Genomic DNA, 17,625 nt, shown 5'->3' on the forward strand with positions numbered 1-17,625 from the left:
CTAAGCTCTGGAACTCGCTCCGTAAACCTCTCTGCCTCACTACCGCTCTCTCCTCCTTTAATGTGGAGATGCCGGAGTTGGACTGGGGTGGACAAATGTAAGAAGTCACACAACACCAGGTTATAGTCCAACAGCTTTATTTCAAATTTCAAATTTCAAATAAAGCTGTTGGACTATAACCTGGTGTTGTGTGACTTCTTACATTCCTCCTTTAAGACGCTCCTAAAAACCTGCCTCTTTGACCAAGTGCCCGAATATCTCCTTATGTGGCTCGGTGTCAAACATTGTTTGCTAACATTCCTGTGAAGCGCCTTGGGACGTTTTACTACGTTAAATGCGCTATATAAATACATGTTGTTGTTGTTGTACCTTTACACTGGAGTTGCGATCTATATTAATTTTCGACTATACGAGGAACTGCATAGAATAACATAGAAATTACAACACAGAAACAGACCACTTGACCCAAGCAGTCCGTGTCACATTTATCCTCCACCTAAGCATTGTTCAGGTTCAGGAGGCACTAATAAAGTTTATCAACTATTCTACTGTCAATATGTATGTTACGATTCTATTGTCCTCTTGCTCAATTACTGTTTTAATACATTTGTTTGTAATTTGAAGCCTGAATTAAGGTCAAGTGTTAGTGTTACTCTGCCATCTCTTGAAGACAAGGAGGATCATTTTGGAGGAACTGAATAGAACCATTGCCTAAAATAATCATAAAATGGTTCTCAGTTCATTATCCCAGGCACACTACAATAATTTACCTTGATATTAAGACAAGTGACTGCTCTTTCAAGGACATCGGGAGCAAGGGCTCTTCTATGTGTAGCCAAGTGGGAAAATGCAGTGAATATTTAAGTCCACTAGATGGCGCGGTTCATTTTCCCCTTTAGAATTTGAAAAAAGGAGAAAAGGGTTATGGGTAAGGCCATGTGATGCCAAAGGAACCTCCCCTTTCTTCACAGCCTCCATTTTCTAGATCCAGCGTGAGGGGTGTGCTCTGAGGAGAGTTGGGCAAGCCACTGCCGTATTTTGTCGACTGTGTTTTATGTATTTACAATTTCATCCTAAACCTAGACCCAAGTTATTAATACAGAATAAAAAAAACCCAAAAACGAAAGTTCGTGTCCTGTGCTGCTCCATTTCGCCAGGCTACACATTTTGGTACCAGGAGTGGGGTCTGTTAGCTTGGAGTTTCTCAGGTTTGGGAAAGTTACATAAAATACGGCAGTGGGGGAAGAGCGGTGTGGTGCCAAGTGGACCTGGAGACGGACGGAGAGTGCTGCCTGGGGTTGCTAAGGAGGACCAGACCAGACAGACGGGATCCAGAGGGCGCCAGGACCAATCTGGGAGAGGACCCATCAAGGCACCGAGGAGGGACACCATTGGAGAAGAATCGTCACAGCGGCCATCCCATTCAGTGACTGTCAGGGACTTGTGAACTGAGTCAAAATGTTAGACCCTCCTGAGGAGGCGGGTGGAGCTCACAATTCGGATGGTGAGGACAATACCTCGAGTGTGGGTGAGGGCAACCAGATAGATCAACTCAAGGCACAGATTTCAGAGTTGAAAAAAAACCATGACCAAGCAATGGCAATTATTGCCACTCTAGGTAATGGGGCAACCAAGTCATATGTGTATGTACCCAGAGAGCGTCAGATCCAACCATTCAGTGGTGAGGTATCTAAAGATAGTCGTTCAGTTGATGAGTTCATTGAAGAGGTTGAAAGTGTACTACGAGCTAGAGATCAGACTCCTGCAGAGCAGGTAGATTTCATTCGATCTTTGTTGAGGGGGGCAGCCCTACAGGAAATTAGGTTACGGTTGGGTGGAGAGTCTAAGCAGCCCAGTGACCTGTTCAGTTACCTAAGGGGGGCTTTCACCGAAAAACGCAGTGAGTCCCAGCTGTTAGAAACTTTCTATGGACGCAAGCAAGAAGAGGGTGAAGGTTTCCAAGAATACTCACATGCACTCTCTCAGATTATTAGAACTTTGGTAAAGCAATCACCTGATGCTGTGCCGGACACAAAACGGGTTGTCAGAAACAGATTTGTTGATGGTGTTAGAGATCCCTCACTCCGGAGAGAGTTGCGCAAGTTTGTACGAGACAACCCCCAGTCTACCCTGTTCGATGTACGTGAGGAAGCTGTCTTATGGTCCTTAGAAGACCAGCCCTGTAGCACTAAAGTTGCAAAGAGCAAGAATGTAGTGTGTGACGGTACGGGGAGGGATCTTCAGTGTTCTGCCATTGGGGTACCAGGCAGCCAGGCTGTCACTTTACAGGATGTTCTTAAAGTGGTGGTGGAACAGGGTAAAGCTATCGGGGAACTAACAGAGGCAGTACGGGGTCTTGCTCTACAGAAGGAAAACACGGGTAATGACAAGGTTGGGAAACCTAGAGCCAAGCCAAAGTTCACTGATGAAGGTCAGCCTATTTGCTTTAAGTGCAACGGGGCGGGGCACATTGCCAAACAGTGTCCTCAGAAGCACGAGGTAGCAAACACATCCACCGATACGGGCTGGGGTGCAGGAAAACTAACTCCCTCGGTTGCCATGAGCCGGGCAATGCGAGGAAAACCTGCAGGCTCTCAGAACAGTACTGGTATTCGTGACAGATTTCTTGACCGTGCAGTAGGTAAATGTCCAGTAGTAGATCTCAAGATTGGGGGGGTTACTGCTAACTGTTTACTGGATACCGGGAGCCAAGTCAGCACTATTACTGAAGTTTTTTTCAGAGAGCACTTACTTGGGAGGGATGAGGATATGCTGCCTACAACCGGGTGGTTTAAGATCACTGCTGCCAACGGGTTGGACATTCTTGGGCTACCTTGAGTTAGACGTTGAAACTATGGGCATAACCTTACCCGAATGTGGTTTCCTGGTAGTCAAAGAGCATCAGCAGTCACAGCCTGCAGCACCAGGTCTTATTGGTATGAACATCATCAGCCGATGCAGACAACTAGTTCATGCTGAGTTTGACACTACTCTAGGGGGAAAGTTGGATTCAGATTGGAGGGAAGCATTTCAGCAAGTACAACAGTGTAACATCACTCCAAAGTCATCTTCTGTCCGTGTAGCTGGTAGGGGTGCTGTACATGTGCCTGCGTCTTCCATAGCTACAGTCTACGTAAAGGGACTTAAAACTCAGTCAGGTGGCAGCACTAAAATGCTGTTGGAGCCAGGTAACACACCATTGCCAGGTGGCCTGGTAGTTGTCCCCACTCTAGTTGAATCAAAGGGACATTTATTTCCAGTGCAGGTGGTAAATTTCTCTGAGGAGGATGTGTGGTTAAACCCCAGGACCAGGCTTGGTATTCCGACTCAGGCAGAGTGTGTAGACAAGGACTCCTGTGAGGTGCGATTTCAACGCATCTCCGCTGACACAGAGGAAGTAACTGTTGGCAGAAAAGAAGGACAGATGACAGACAAAGACATTCAGTTGCTTTTGGACAAACTACACATAGGTGGCACACAGGGCCAACAAGCAGAGTTAGGTGCACTTTTAGCCAGGTATTCGGAAGTATTTGCTTTTAAGGATGAGGACCTAGGCTACACTGATAAAGTTGAGCATGAGATTAACTTGGTAGATGACGCACCAGTTACAGAGCCATACCGTCGTATCCCACCTACACTGTACAAAGAGGTGAGGGACCACATCACTAAGCTTTTAAGAAAGCGTGTCATCCAGGAGAGCAATAGTTCATACGCTTCACCCATAGTGGTAGTTCGTAAGACTGATGGAGACATACGACTATGTGTTGACTTTAGGAAACTAAACTCAAAAACCAGACGTGACGCATTTCCTTTGCCCCGCATTGACGAGAGTTTTGATGCCCTTCATGGTGCAAAGTTCTTCTCGACCATTGATCTTGCAAGTGGGTACCACCAGGTTGCTGTTCGTGAAAGTGACAGGCCTAAGACTGCTTTTACAACTCCTTTTGGCCTTTTTGAGTACCTCAGAATGCCTTTTGGTGTCTGTAATGGACCTGCGACTTTTCAACAACTTATGCAAGCGACTATGAGCGACTTAGTGTTCCACATCCTATTAGTGTATTTAGATGACATCCTTGTGTTCTCTCAGACCTTCCCGGACCATTTAGAGAGGCTTGAGACAGCTCTAAGACGACTGAAAGAGACAGGTTTGAAAGTAAAGCTTGAAAAGTGTCACTTCCTGCAGCAGGAAGTCAGGTTCCTTGGGCATCAAATTTCAGGGGAGGGTATAGGGACAGATCCAGAGAAAATTGCCGCCGTAAAGAAGTGGCCGGTCCCCAGTACAGTCAAAGATCTGAGGTCATTTCTTGGTTTCTGTAGTTATTACAGGAGGTTCATTGAGGATTTTTCTAAACGAGCTGGCCCTCTCCATGACGTAGTCAATGCATGCCTTAGGGAAGACAGCCCAGCAAAAGCAAAACGGTTGTTTGAAGGTTCATGGACAGCGGCGTGCCAAGCTGCTTTCGAACAGCTGAAAGAAAAGCTGATCAGTGCTCCAGTGTTAGGTTACGCAGATTTCACTCAGCCTTTTATTGTAGAGACGGATGCCAGTAACCTAGGATTAGGTGCCATCCTCCACCAGCAGCAGGGAGATAGGAAGAGAGTGATAGCATATGCCAGTAGGAGGCTCCGTAATGCTGAAAGAAATGACAGAAACTACAGCAGTATGAAACTAGAGCTCCTCGCCCTCAAATGGGCTGTTTCAGAGAAATTTCGAGGTTACCTTCTAGGTTCCAAGTTCACTGTCATAACAGATAACAACCCCCTGTGTCACCTTTCTACAGCTAAGTTAGGTGCTGTTGAGCAAAGATGGGTGGCTCAGTTAGCTGTTTTTGACTTTGACGTCAAGTACCGCCCAGGCCGCTGTAATGCAGCAGCAGATGCCCTCTCTAGGCAGCCGTTAGCAGGGGAGCCCGAGTCAGACAGTGGGGATGCGGACTATGATGGTTGTGTGGCCATATGTAATGTCACTCACAAGGGAACAGCTCTAGGACCAGACTTAGGGACAGCAGGAGTCAAGTGCTGTAAAGTCAGACAGATCCGTGTTTCGGACGCAGAAGAAAGTACTGAGCGTAGTGAGTTGCAGGGTAACACACCAACACTTCCCGGTTACTCTAAAGAGGAACTACGTAAGTTTCAGGACACAGACCCCACCCTCAGCGTGTTTAGGAAGTTTTGGGGTGAGCAGCGAAGGCCAACTTACAAGGAGAGGTCGCAGTTATCCAAGCTAGTATTATCCACGTTAAAGCAGTGGCCCCGTATTTGTGAGCAAGATGGTTTGTTGTACCGTGTAATCGAGGATGTCCATGTTGGTGAGTGTCACCAGCTACTACTGCCCTCTTGTTTGAAAGAAGCCGTGCTTGAAGGTGTGCATGATCGTATGGGCCATCAGGGAATAGAGCGCACACAGAACCTTTTGAGACAGAGATGTTTTTGGGTTGGGATGTATGGGGATGTGGAACAGTGGGTCAAGAAATGCGAGAGGTGTGTTTTGACAAAAATGCCCCACCCCAAGATACATGCCCCTATGAAATCATTTCTAGCCTCCCGGCCCCTTGAAGTAGTTGCTGTAGATTTCACCATGCTGGAACCGGCCTCCGATGGTCGTGAGAATGTGTTAGTGGTGACCGATGTTTTCACTAAATTCACACAAGCCTTCCCTACTCGGGACCAAAAGGCTGATACCACGGCAAAAGTCCTTCTCAAAGAGTGGTTCATGAAGTATGGGGTCCCAGAAAGATTGCATTCAGACAGAGGTCGAAATTTTGAGAGTGAAATCATTTCCGAGCTGTGTAAGCTTTATGGTGTAAAGAAAACCCGCACTACCCCACACCACCCAGAAGGAAATGCTCAATGTGAGAGATGCAACAGATCTTTACATGATCTTTTGCGTACACTGCCTCCAGAAAAGAAGCGCCGCTGGCCTGAGCACTTATCTGAGTTGGTGTATGCCTACAATGTAACACCCCATGCTACGACTGGCTACTCACCGTACTATCTGCTTTTCGGGGTTCATCCACACCTTCCTGTAGATGCTTTATTAGGTCAGGAGCAAGTGTTAGACAAGAAACATGAGTGGTTGGTTGTCCACCAAGAGCGTTTGAAGGAGGCACATGCAAGGGCAAGAGAGTACACTGAAAAGAAATCAGCTCAAAGAATTGAACTTAACAAAGACAAAGTGTACTGTCCAACCATTGAGGTGGGTCAGTTGGTATACTTACGACACAGGCCTTTGGGTAGGAACAAAATTCAGGATGCGTGGGGTCCTACTGTGTACAGAGTGGTGGAGGTACAGGGTACTACACATGCAGTTGAGCCTGTAGAGGGCGGTCCTTTAAAAAGGGTCCATAGAGTTAATCTTAGGCCATGTGTTACCCCTGTCCCTGAGCCTAGGCGGACGAGAACCAAGTCCCCTGTCACCGTACCCCCTGTCACTCTTTTGACAGAATCATTGCCAGAGCCCTCTGATACTGAGTTTGTTGTGGTAGAGGAAGTCACCTATCCAGAGTTAACTCAGGAGGAAAAAGTAAACAATGATCCTGTTGGTAACGCCCAAGATGTACAGGAATCAGAGGCTGTTTCTGAGCCAGAGCATTCAGATCCTTCTGAGTGTGGGACTGAGGTTGAGGTACCCATTCCGGCTCCTCGCAGAACTAAAAGAGCCAATGCTGGGGTAAACCCTAACCCATACCATTTGCCTCAGTCAGCCTGTAATGCAGTCTCACTCAGTCCTGAGGTGTTCTCTCATGTTTTATCGAGTCTGGGTACTGCATTTTTTCGAGAAGCTGTAAAAGAAGTGAAAAACGGGTGCTAAGTCACCGAGGACGTTGACTTTAAAGCAGGGGAGAATGTAGCCAAGTGGGAAAATGCAGTGAATATTTAAGTCCACTAGATGGCGCGGTTCATTTTCCCCTTTAGAATTTGAAAAAAGGAGAAAAGGGTTATGGGTAAGGCCATGTGATGCCAAAGGAACCTCCCCTTTCTTCACAGTCTCCATTTTCTAGATCCAGCGTGAGGGGTGTGCTCTGAGGAGAGTTGGGCAAGCCACTGCCGTATTTTGTCGACTGTGTTTTATGTATTTACAATTTCATCCTAAACCTAGACCCAAGTTATTAATACAGAATAAAAAACCCCAAAAACGAAAGTTCGTGTCCTGTGCTGCTCCATTTCGCCAGGCTACATATGGGAGTATTTTTTTAAATTAGAAAGTCAACAGTAGCCAAATCCCAAAGCCTACAAGAACATAAAAATGTAACAGAGCCAAAGAACCTTCTTCACCCAGGCATACCTTTGATCTTTTGTTAATTATTCTGATTAATTTAGCAACTAGACCATCAGGTTTTGCTGGCCTTTAGTTGCTTCAGGTTGGACCGGTGGTGCTAATATGGGAAACACATTTCTTCAGAAGTTCCCGTGCTGACTGTTCCCTGTCAGACTTGTTATTGCATAGCTGCAGACAGCAAATGTAGCACTATTTCTCTGAAAATGTGATTAGAAAGAAAGAATTTGCCTACGTATAGTGCCTTATCACACCAAAAAACATTTCACAACTGATGAATTACACTGTTGTTATGCAGGCAAACTTGGCAGCCAATTTGCACACAGCAAGATAAAAAAACAGTAAATGAGATGAATGATTAATCTGTTTGTTTTGGTGTATTGGTTGAGAGAGGGGGAAAGCCTGAAGGTAGTGCAGTAGATGTTTTATATATGGACTTTCAAAAGTGCTCTCAAAGGGACAGTGGTAACTTGGGTACGGAAGCTCAACGTAAACTCGAGGAACAGCACCTCATCTTCCGATTAGGCACTCTGCAGCCTTCTGGACTCAATATCGAGTTCAACAATTTCAGATCATAAGCTCGGCCCCTATTTCATTTTTTCTTGTAACTTTGCCACTCCTTCCCCCCCCCCCCCCCCGCTTTCCTTTTGTTTCTCTCTCACACCTGGCAGCTATCTCTTGCCCTGCCAGTACACTTTACACCTAATCTCAGCCTATTACCATCTCGTCTAGCTTCTAATCTCTTTTACTTCTTTTGTTTCTTTTATTCTTTTGTCCGATCGCAGCCCTGCCTTCGATCTAGTTTCTTTTCTTTCCAGTTTTGAAGAAGGGTTCGACCCGAAACGTCAACTCAAATTTCTCTCCACGGATGTTGCCTGACCTGCTGAGTTTTTCCAGCATTTTCTGTTGTTACTTGGGTATGTAATTGACTAAGCGAGTAGTGATGAATGGATGTTTTTCTGACTGAAGCGAAGAATGCAGTGGAGTCCCCCACTTAGGTCCACTGATTTTCTTGTGGTATATAAATAACCTGGACCTGAGTATAGGGAGTACAATTTCAAAGTTTGTGGATGATACAAAACTTGACAACATAGTAAATAGTGAGCAGGATAGTAGCAAACTTCAGGAGGACATAGACAGACAGGTGAAATAGGCAGACACATGGCAGACACAATTTAAATGCAGGAAGTGTGAAGTGATGCACATTTGGAGGGACAATATGGAGTGGCAGTATAATCTAAATGGCACTATTTTGAGTGGGGGGTGCAGGAGCAGAGGGACCTGGGGGTGCATATTAACAGGTCTTTGAAGGTGGCAGGGCAAGTTGGTTAAGAAAGCCTATAGGCTTTGTAAATAGGGACATTGACTACAAAAACAAGGAGGTCATGCTAAATCTTTACAAATCACTGGTTAGGCATCAGCTGGAGTCTTGTGTACAATTCTGAGCTACACACTTTAGGAAGGGTGCCAAAGCCTTGGAGAGGGTACAGTAGAGGTTTACCAGGATGATACCAGGGATGAGGGATTTCAGTTATGTGGAGAGATTGAGTAGATTGGACCTCTACTCTCTGGAGTCTATACTCTCTGGAGTTCAGAAGAATGAGAGGTGATCTCATTGAAACATATAAGACTCTGAGGGGGATTGACAGGATAGATGCTGAGAGGTTGTTTCCCCTGGCTGGAGAGTCTCGAACTAGGGGGCATAGTCTCAGGTTAGGGGTCGCCCATTTAAGACTGAGAGGAGGAGGAATTTCTTCACTCAGAGGGTTGTGAATCTTTGGAATTCTCTATCCCAAAGGGCTGTGGATGCTCAGTCGTCGAGTATATTCAAGGCTGAGATAGATAGATTGTTGGACTCTAGGAGAATCAAGGAAAACGGGGATCAGGCGGGAAAGTAGAGTTGAGGTTGAAGATCAGCCATGATCTTACTGAATAGCGGAGCAGGCTTCAGGTGCCATATGGCCTACTCCTGCTCCTAATTCTTATGTTCTTATGAGAGATTGGAGAAGCTGGGGTTGTTCTCCTTAGAGCAGAGAAGGTTAAGGGGAGACCTAATAGAGGTATTCAAAACTATGAGGGGTTTTGATATAACAAGTCGGGAGAAACCGTTTCCTCTGGCAAGTGGGTCGGTAACCAGAGGTCATAGATTTAAAATAATTGGCAAAAGAACTGGAGGGGAAATGAGGAGAAATGTCTTCACACAGAGTGTTGTTAAGATCTGGAACACACTACCTGAAAGGGTGGTGGAATCAGATTCCGTAGGAACTTTCAAAAGGCAATCGGACATGTACTTGAAGAGGACCCGTTTGCAGGGTTGTGGGGAAAATGCTGGGGTGTGGGAATAAATTGGACAGCTCTTTCAACGAGCTGGCTCAGGCACGATGGGCCGAATGTCCTCCTTCTGTGCTGTATGATTCTAGTGCTATGGGAGTTTTTACATCCACCTGAACATTCATCCAAGAGATAGCACACGTGACAATGCAGCACTCCCACAGTATTGCACTGAAGTGGCCATTTAGTTCAAGTCTTGATGTGGGGCATAAGCCCACATCTTTGCATCAGAGGTGAATGTGCGATCAACTGAGTCGAGCTGACACCTCAGTGTTAATTATATTCTAAAGGTGAGGGATGGAAGTTGTAAATTGGTTTGTAGACTCAAAATGTTCCACTGAACTGCCATAATGTACAAAGGTATGGTGTGGTTGACCTGAAGTCAAGCCTGTGCATGTTATCTTTTTATAGTGTGAAAGTTTGCAGAGAAAGTACGGCACTACAGTAAACCAGTCTCATTTTTGTTGGTTGTGTTTCCATGGGTACGACTGTTTTGGACTTGTTTTGAGATTGAAGTGATGGTGATAAAGAAAGTTGAATTTCTGTCTAACTGTGCAACAGCTAAAGAGATTTTCAGGCAAGGCAATCATTGCAGTAAGCCCTAAGCCAGTAGGTCCCACATTTTGCATCCATTTCCATGGTTTCTTACCTGCTTGACATTGAGCTCATCTATAACGTAACACTGAAAAAGACAACTTGAACTACGATGGATATGAATTTGAAGTCATTTGGATTGAAATAAATTCCTTTTTTATTTATTCTCGGGCGGTGGGTGGTGCTGGAAATCCCACATTTAATGCCCATTTAATACCCTGAGAAGGTTGTGGACCATCTTGAGAAGGATAGAGACCACACTAGTGAGGGAGGTAGTGTGACTGCCAAATGATGGCAACAGCTAAGGGGAGGGAGGCGGTGTTATCTCCGAGAAGATTAATGCCGCTATTGGGAGGGAAGCCAGTGGAGATTCACTGGGAGGTTGGGTCGGTGAGGAATTGAGTCAGTCAGGAGGAGTGAGGCAGGAAAAACAAAAAGAACTAGGAGTGATTCTGATGGAATGTAAAACATTCCTATCCACAGTTTCTATCCAAATTCTTTTTTGCTTTTTTATTTTTTTGGTATTTAACCAATTGTTCTGCAGTTTATTGTATTTATCTAATTTTAAATAAATATGCTGGGGACAGCTTTCCACAGGCTGCAATATCGGCACTTACCCTGGAATCGTAGTCAGCAGTGCCCTCCGGCACTGGCCATGGCTGGGGTCAGGGGGAAGGCACTCGACCTGCATGGGGCTAGTGGGCGTCCTTGCCACTGTGGGCGCATCTCGAACGCCTGTCTGCCCCAAGCTGCTGGAAAGTCCAGAGTCCTGTCCTTCTGGTGGTGGGCGCAGGGGGGTGGGCATCGGCTTCTCCTGGAAACACAGAAATTGGTCCTTAATAAGTGGCCTCCTTTGAAGGGGGGGCCAATAATACAAAATGTAAAAAGTCCTGTTACGATTTTTGGGGGTCCAGGTCCCTTCCCTAACCTAGACCATGATGAGGCCCACTTCTGCTCATCAGGAGACCAGTATGTCACTTCTTCTTTGGCTGCAGGGAAGATGTTCCCGATGATGGGTGAAACTAGAACTAGGGGGCATGGTCTTAGAATAAGGGGCTGCTCTTTCAAAACTGAGATGAGGAGGAACTACTTCACTCAGAGGGTGGTAGGTCCATGGAATATGCTGCTCCAAAAAACTGTAGAAGCTACATCATTACATAAATTTAAAACAGAAATAGACAGTTTCCTAGAAGTAAAGGGAATTAAGGGTTATGGGGAGCGGGCAGGAATTTGGACATGAGTCTAGGTTCGGATCGGTCATGGCCCTGTGGGTAGCGGAGCGGGCCCAGGGGCCGTGTAGCCTGATCCTGCTCCTATTTCGTGTGTCTAATTCTGTTAGATGCAGGAGATGGTTCTGTGATAGTGGATTGGCGGTTAGGATCAGATCAGCCATGATTCTTATTGAATGGCGGAGCAGGCTCGAGGGGCCGATTGGCCTACTCCTGCTCCTATTTCTTATGTTCTTATGTAGACGGGCCTCCAACCTCCCGCTGGGCAACACCCTTGATTTGGAGGAAGTGAGTGAAGTCAAAGGAGAAGTTGTTCAATGTGAGAACAAGTTCAGCCAGGCGGAGGAGGGTGGTGGTGGATGGGGACTGGTCGGGACTCTGTTCAAGGAATAAGCGGAGCGCCCTCAGGCCATCCTGGTGGGGGATGGAGGTGTAGAGGGATTGTACGTCCAAAGTGAAAAGGAAGCGGTTGGGGCCAGGAAACTGGAAACTGTTAAAGCGGCGGAGGGCGTCGGAAGAGTCGCGGATGTAGGTGGGAAGAGACTGGACAAGGGAAGAAAAAATAGAGTTGAGATAGGAAGAGAGAAGTTCCGTGGGGCAAGAACAGGCTGAAATGATGGGTCTACCAGGACAGTCCTGTTTGTGGATCTTGGGAAGGAGGTAGAAGCGGGCTGTGCAGGGTTGGGGAACTATGAGGTTGGCGGCCGTGGGGGGAAGATCTCCAGAGGAGATGAGGTCAGTGACCGTCTTGGAAATGGTGGCTTGATGTTCAGTAGTGGGGTTATGGTCCAGACGGAGGTAGGAGGAGGTGTCGGAGAGTTGGCGTTCAGCTTCCGCTAGGTAGACGTCGGTTCGTCAAACAACAACAGCACCACCCTTGTCAGCAGGTTTAATGACAATGTTGGGGATGGATCTGAGAGAATGGAGTGCTGCAAGTTCAGAGGGAGGTAGATTGGAGTGAGTGAGGGGAACAGAGAAATGGAGACGGCTGATGTCACGCCAGCAGTTTGCAATGAAAAGATCTAGAGGGTTTAAGAGGCCAGAGGGAGGGGTCCAGGTAGAATGAGAATTCTGAAAGTGGGAGAAAGGGTCAGCCGTGCGGGGGAAGATTCCTGGCCAAAGAAGTGGGCACGGAGATGAAGGCGGTGGAAAAAGAGCTCAGCATCGTGCCGAGCTCGAAATTCATTGAGGTGGGGGCGTAAGGGGATGAAGCTCAGGCCTTTGCTAAGGACTGATCATTCGGGGTCAGAGAGGGGAAGGTCAGAGGGGATAGTGAAAACGCAGCAGGGGGTGAGATTGGGAGAAGGGATGGGGTCAGAGGAAAGTGAAGGGGAAGAAGGTTCCGGAGGGGCGTTGGTGTCCAAGAGTTGATGGAGCTTGCGATCCTTGACACCTGAAAGGAAGAAAAAAAGTTTTTTGTTAAAGCGCCAGATGAGGTGAAGGATGAAATGGAACTGCGGACCAGGACAGCTTTGAGATAGAGTGAGTCGGTGCTGCTGAAGAGAGAGGTCAAGGGTGTTCATGTGGCGGCGCATGGCATTCAGCCTGGATCTCAGGCATTCAGCCTTCTATTCTATCACAGACCTTCCCTTTTGTTCTTTCATCCCCTCCCCCCTTTCCTAGCCCCTACACTTGTTTAAAAATCTGTTCCATTTCCTGCTTTTTTCCAGTTCTGAGGAAAGGTTATCGACCTGAAACGTTAACTCTGTTTCTCTCTTCACACAATCATCATTCTGGGTTTGATTCCAAGAACCAAGTGGCAAAAGTCTAATCCACATTTCACTATAAAAACTGAATCTCGTAGCTGAGTTGGCTAAATAAATAATACAATATAAATAGTATCTTGTAGCACATGAATGGAAGAGTAATTAAGTGTTGTTTATATATTGGTTGCTTCACAGTTCTTTATTATGCACAGTTCCATCTGATAGATCTGAGGAGAACACCTCATAGAATGATACAGCACAGAAGGAGGCCATTCGGCCCATCATGCCTCTGCCAGAATCCAATTAGTCCCACTGCCCTGCTCTTTCCCTATAGCCCTGTAAAAAAATTTCCTTCAACTATTTATTCAATTCTCTTTTGAATGTTACTATTAAATCTGCTTCCACCACCCTTTCAGGCAGTGCATTCTGATCACAACAACTCACTGTGTAAACAAAATGTTTCCTCATGTCGCCTCTGGTTCTTTTGCCAATTATCTTAAATCTGTGTCCTCTGACCCTTCTGCCACTGGAAACAGTTTCTCCCTATTTACTCTATCAAAACCCCTCATGATTTTGAACCCCTCTATCAAATCTCATTTTAGCCTTCCCTGCTCTAAGGAGAACAACCACAGCTTCTCCAGTCTCTCCACATAACTGAAGTCCATCATCACTGGTACCATTCTAGTCAATCTCTTCTGCCCCCTCTCTAAGGCCTTGACATCCTTCCTAAAATGTGGTGCCCAGAATTAACACAATACTCCAGCTGAGGCCTAACCAGTGCTTTTTAAAGGTTTAGCATAACTTCCTTGCTTTTGTACTCAATTTCTCTATTAATAAAGCCAAGGATCCCATATTCTTTTTTAACAGCCTTCTCAACCTGCCCTGCCACCTTCAAAGATTTGTACACATATACCCCCAGGTCTCTGCACCCCCTTTAAAACTGTACTCTTTCGTTTATATTGTCTCTCTTCATTCTTCCTACCAAAATGTATCACATCTCACTACTGTGCATTACATTTTATCCGCCATGTGTCTGCCCATTCCACCAGTCCGCCTGTGTCCTCCTGTCTGTTACTATCCTCCTCACTGTTTACTACATTTCCGAGTTTCGTATCATCTGCAAGTTTTAAAATTATGCCCTGTATACCCTAGTCCGGGTCATTAATGTATTTCTATCAATAAGATAACCTAGGTGAAACACTTCTGTCTGATTTTCTGCACCAAAGATCTAGGGAGAGTACTTCCATTTAGTGACTGGAGCAGCATCTCTTCATGAGTGACCGTAAATAGGGCAAAACATCTCCATATTAAACTGTTTCTCTGTTTCCATCCAGAGGTATTTAACTAAAACGCTCTCCTTTTTGTTGAAATGTTGAAATCATTCACACATTCTTTGAATAATTCATATTGCTCATAAATAAATTTTGAAGATCTGTGGGATATGATTTACATACAACATTGATCATAACTCGCTCATCGCCTTGACTGTTTCAGCCTGTTCTTGCCCCACCGAAAAATGTATGGCTCTCCTTTTTTGGTTTATTTGTGCACCAGAGGGCGCTGTGCTGTGCCAAACAGTTATTTTATAAATAATAGATAATATAATGTTTCAAAGGATCAAATTGCAATAAAGTGAAGCTGGAGGGCTTCAATATATAATAGTCTTATTATTTCTTGGAAATCAACAGTTGTAACACTTCTTAATAAAATTGTACATTCTTAGTATAAACAGCAAACACATTGGCGATCACTGAATGTGATATTTATCCGGTGGTTGCAGGTGACTGAATAATGCACGAGGACCAAGGTCGTTGAGCCCTGCTGTGCACCCTATTTTTATGCCAATGGTTGCATTCTTCAGCCCCTCGTGATAACACGCATTCTAAGCAAATTTCATAGAACTTTTTCATTCTTTAGAACCATGGAAATTTATAGTATAGGAGGACATTTGGCCCATCGTGCCCGTGCCGGCTCTTTGCTAGAGCAATCCAAAATTAATCCGACTGCCTCACGCTCTCCCCAGAGCCCCGTAGCTTCCTCGGCTTCAAATATTTGTCTGCTTTTCCCTTAAAAGATGCAGTGGTCTCTGTCTCAACCGCTTCCTGCGGCAACGCATTCCATGCTCCAACAACTCTCTGTGTAAAGACACTTTGTCCAACTTCTTCCCCTGCTCTTTTCTCATATTGGTATATCAAATTATTTTGTTTCCCCCCCGCCCCCATCAGATTGCTCCCCTTTCTTAAAGCACTGGTTCCTGTTGGGGAGAGGGAGCATCAAAACTGAGCCCAGTCCTGTCCTCATCCAACCCACATGTTCCAGGAACCATCGCTAGGCAGCAATTTATAATGAGGACCCGCATTGCAATGTCGAAATCGTTCACACATTCTTTGAATGATTCATACTGCTCATAAATAAATTTTGAAGATCTGTGGGATATGATTTACATACAACATTGATTCATAACTCGCTCATCGCCCTGACTGTATGCTGGCAGGTCAGCCCACTCATAGGATATTTGAGAAGGAGGGGTGGGGCCGATTAGGGACCAGAAAGGAGACCTACTTATGGAGGCAGAGAGTATGGCCGAGGCACTAAATGAGTAATTTGCATCTGTCTTCACCAAGGAAGAAGATGCTGCCATGGGCATAGTGAAAGAGGGGGTAGAGGTGTTACTGGATGGGATAAGAATTGATAAAGAGGAGGTACTAGAAAGGTTGGCTGTATTTAAAGTAGATAAGTCACCAAGACTGGATGGGATGCATCCTAGGACGCTGAGGGAAGTGAAGGAAGAAATCGCGGAGGTACTGGCCATAATCTTCCAATCCTCCTTAGAAACGGGAGTAGTGCCAGAGGACTGGAGAATTACAAATGTTACACCCTTGTTCAAAAAAGGGTGCAAAGATAAACCCAGCAACTACAGGCCAGTCAGTTTAACCTTGGTAGCGGGGACGCTTTTAGAAACAATAATCAGGGACAAAATTAACAGTCACTTAGACAAGTGTGGATTAATTAAGGAAAGCCAGCACGGATTTGTTAAAGGCAAATCATATTTAACCAATTTAATTGAGCTTTTGATGAGGTAACAGAGAGGGTTGATGAGGGCAAGGTGGTTGACGTGGTGTACATGGATTTCCAAAAGGCATTCGACAAAGTGCCACATAATAGACTTGCCAGCAAAGTTGAAGCCCATGGAATAAAAGGGACAGTGGCAGCATGGATATGAAATTGGCTAAGTGACAGGAAACAGAGAGTAGTGTTGAACGGTTGTTTTTCAGACTGGAGGACGATATACAGTGGTGTTCCCCAGAGGTAGGTTCTAGGACTACTCATTTTCTTGATATATATTAATGACTTGGATGTGGGTGTACAGGGCACAATTTCAAAATTTGCAGATGACACAAAACTTAGAAGTATAGTGAACAGTGAGGAGGAGAATGATAGACTTCAAGAAAACATAGACAGGCTAGTGGAATGGGCGGACATGTGGCAGATGAAATTTAACACAGAAAAGTGTGAAGTGATACATTTTGATAGAAAGAATGAAGAGAGGAAATATAAACTAAAGGGTACAATCCTAAAGGGGGTGCATGACCAAAGAGACCTGGGGGTATGTGTGCACAAATCGTTAAAGGTAGCAGGGCAGGTTGAGAAAGTGGTTAAAAAAGCTTATGGGATCCTGGGCTTCTTAAATAGAGGCATAGAGTACAAAAGCAAGGAAGTTATGATGAACCTTTATAAAACACTGGATCGGCCTCAACTGGAGTATTGTGTCCAATTCTGGGTGCTGCACTTTGGAAAGGATGTGAAGGTCTTAGGGAGGGTGCAGGAAAGATTTACGGGTAAAAGAAAAAAAAACTTGAATTTATACAGTGCCTAATCACTCAGAAATGCCTCAACTCGCTGTGAATTTAGGTTTTCACATTCATGAAATAAGCCTGGTGTTAGTGCTGCAAACAGCCAGTATGTCATTTCAATTGTCATGGTAACATCTCGGTTGGAAATATTTAATGGTATTCAGCTCAAATATATAGATTTGCAACAATATTATTACTATTCTGCAGATCTCTCGGAACCAGTGATTGGATGCTAGCCGAGCAAGTCACGCAGGATTCTGAAGTGGTCTACAACTATGACCATATCGCAGACATTGTTCAAAACACCGTGCTGGAACCCCAAAGCCCCACAAGTCCAAAAAGTCCAACCGGAAAAATTACAAAGGTAAGCCAAGCAAGATCATAATATAATAGCAAAAGATCATTTTTTTTGTAGTTTTTCATTGGAACTCAAGGATACTGACATTCCTTAATTGTTCTCCTTAACTCTTAGGTCCCCGAAGTTATACTGTGGATAATAATGTGCCATTTAATTAAACAGCTTTAACACTTCTGCTAAAATCCCAAAGAGAGAATTTGAGATGCATAGGTTAACCCTTTTCTTTTCATGAATTCATGTGTTTCCTCTGCAGTCTTGTGGTCTGTAATTACTTACT

General features: G+C 45.2%; 1 protein-coding gene across 2 annotated transcripts in view; it reads left to right on the top strand.

Annotated features, from left to right (window-relative positions):
- Window positions 1-17,625, top strand: part of crybg1a (crystallin beta-gamma domain containing 1a) — a 298,573-nt gene that overhangs the window by 74,530 nt on the left and 206,418 nt on the right. The window contains exon 2 of one of the 2 annotated variants that reach the window (XM_085997737.1): window positions 17,198-17,354. In XM_085997737.1, coding sequence (XP_085853863.1) covers window positions 17,198-17,354 — 157 coding nt within the window. Of the gene's footprint in view, window positions 1-17,197; window positions 17,355-17,625 lie in introns of those variants that run through there. The other variant, XM_085997736.1, reaches the window with a different exon arrangement.

Source organism: Somniosus microcephalus, chromosome 9, assembly GCF_052327205.1.
Source record: "Somniosus microcephalus isolate GS21.2 chromosome 9, FLI_Smic_1.0, whole genome shotgun sequence".
NCBI lineage: Eukaryota > Metazoa > Chordata > Chondrichthyes > Squaliformes > Somniosidae > Somniosus > Somniosus microcephalus.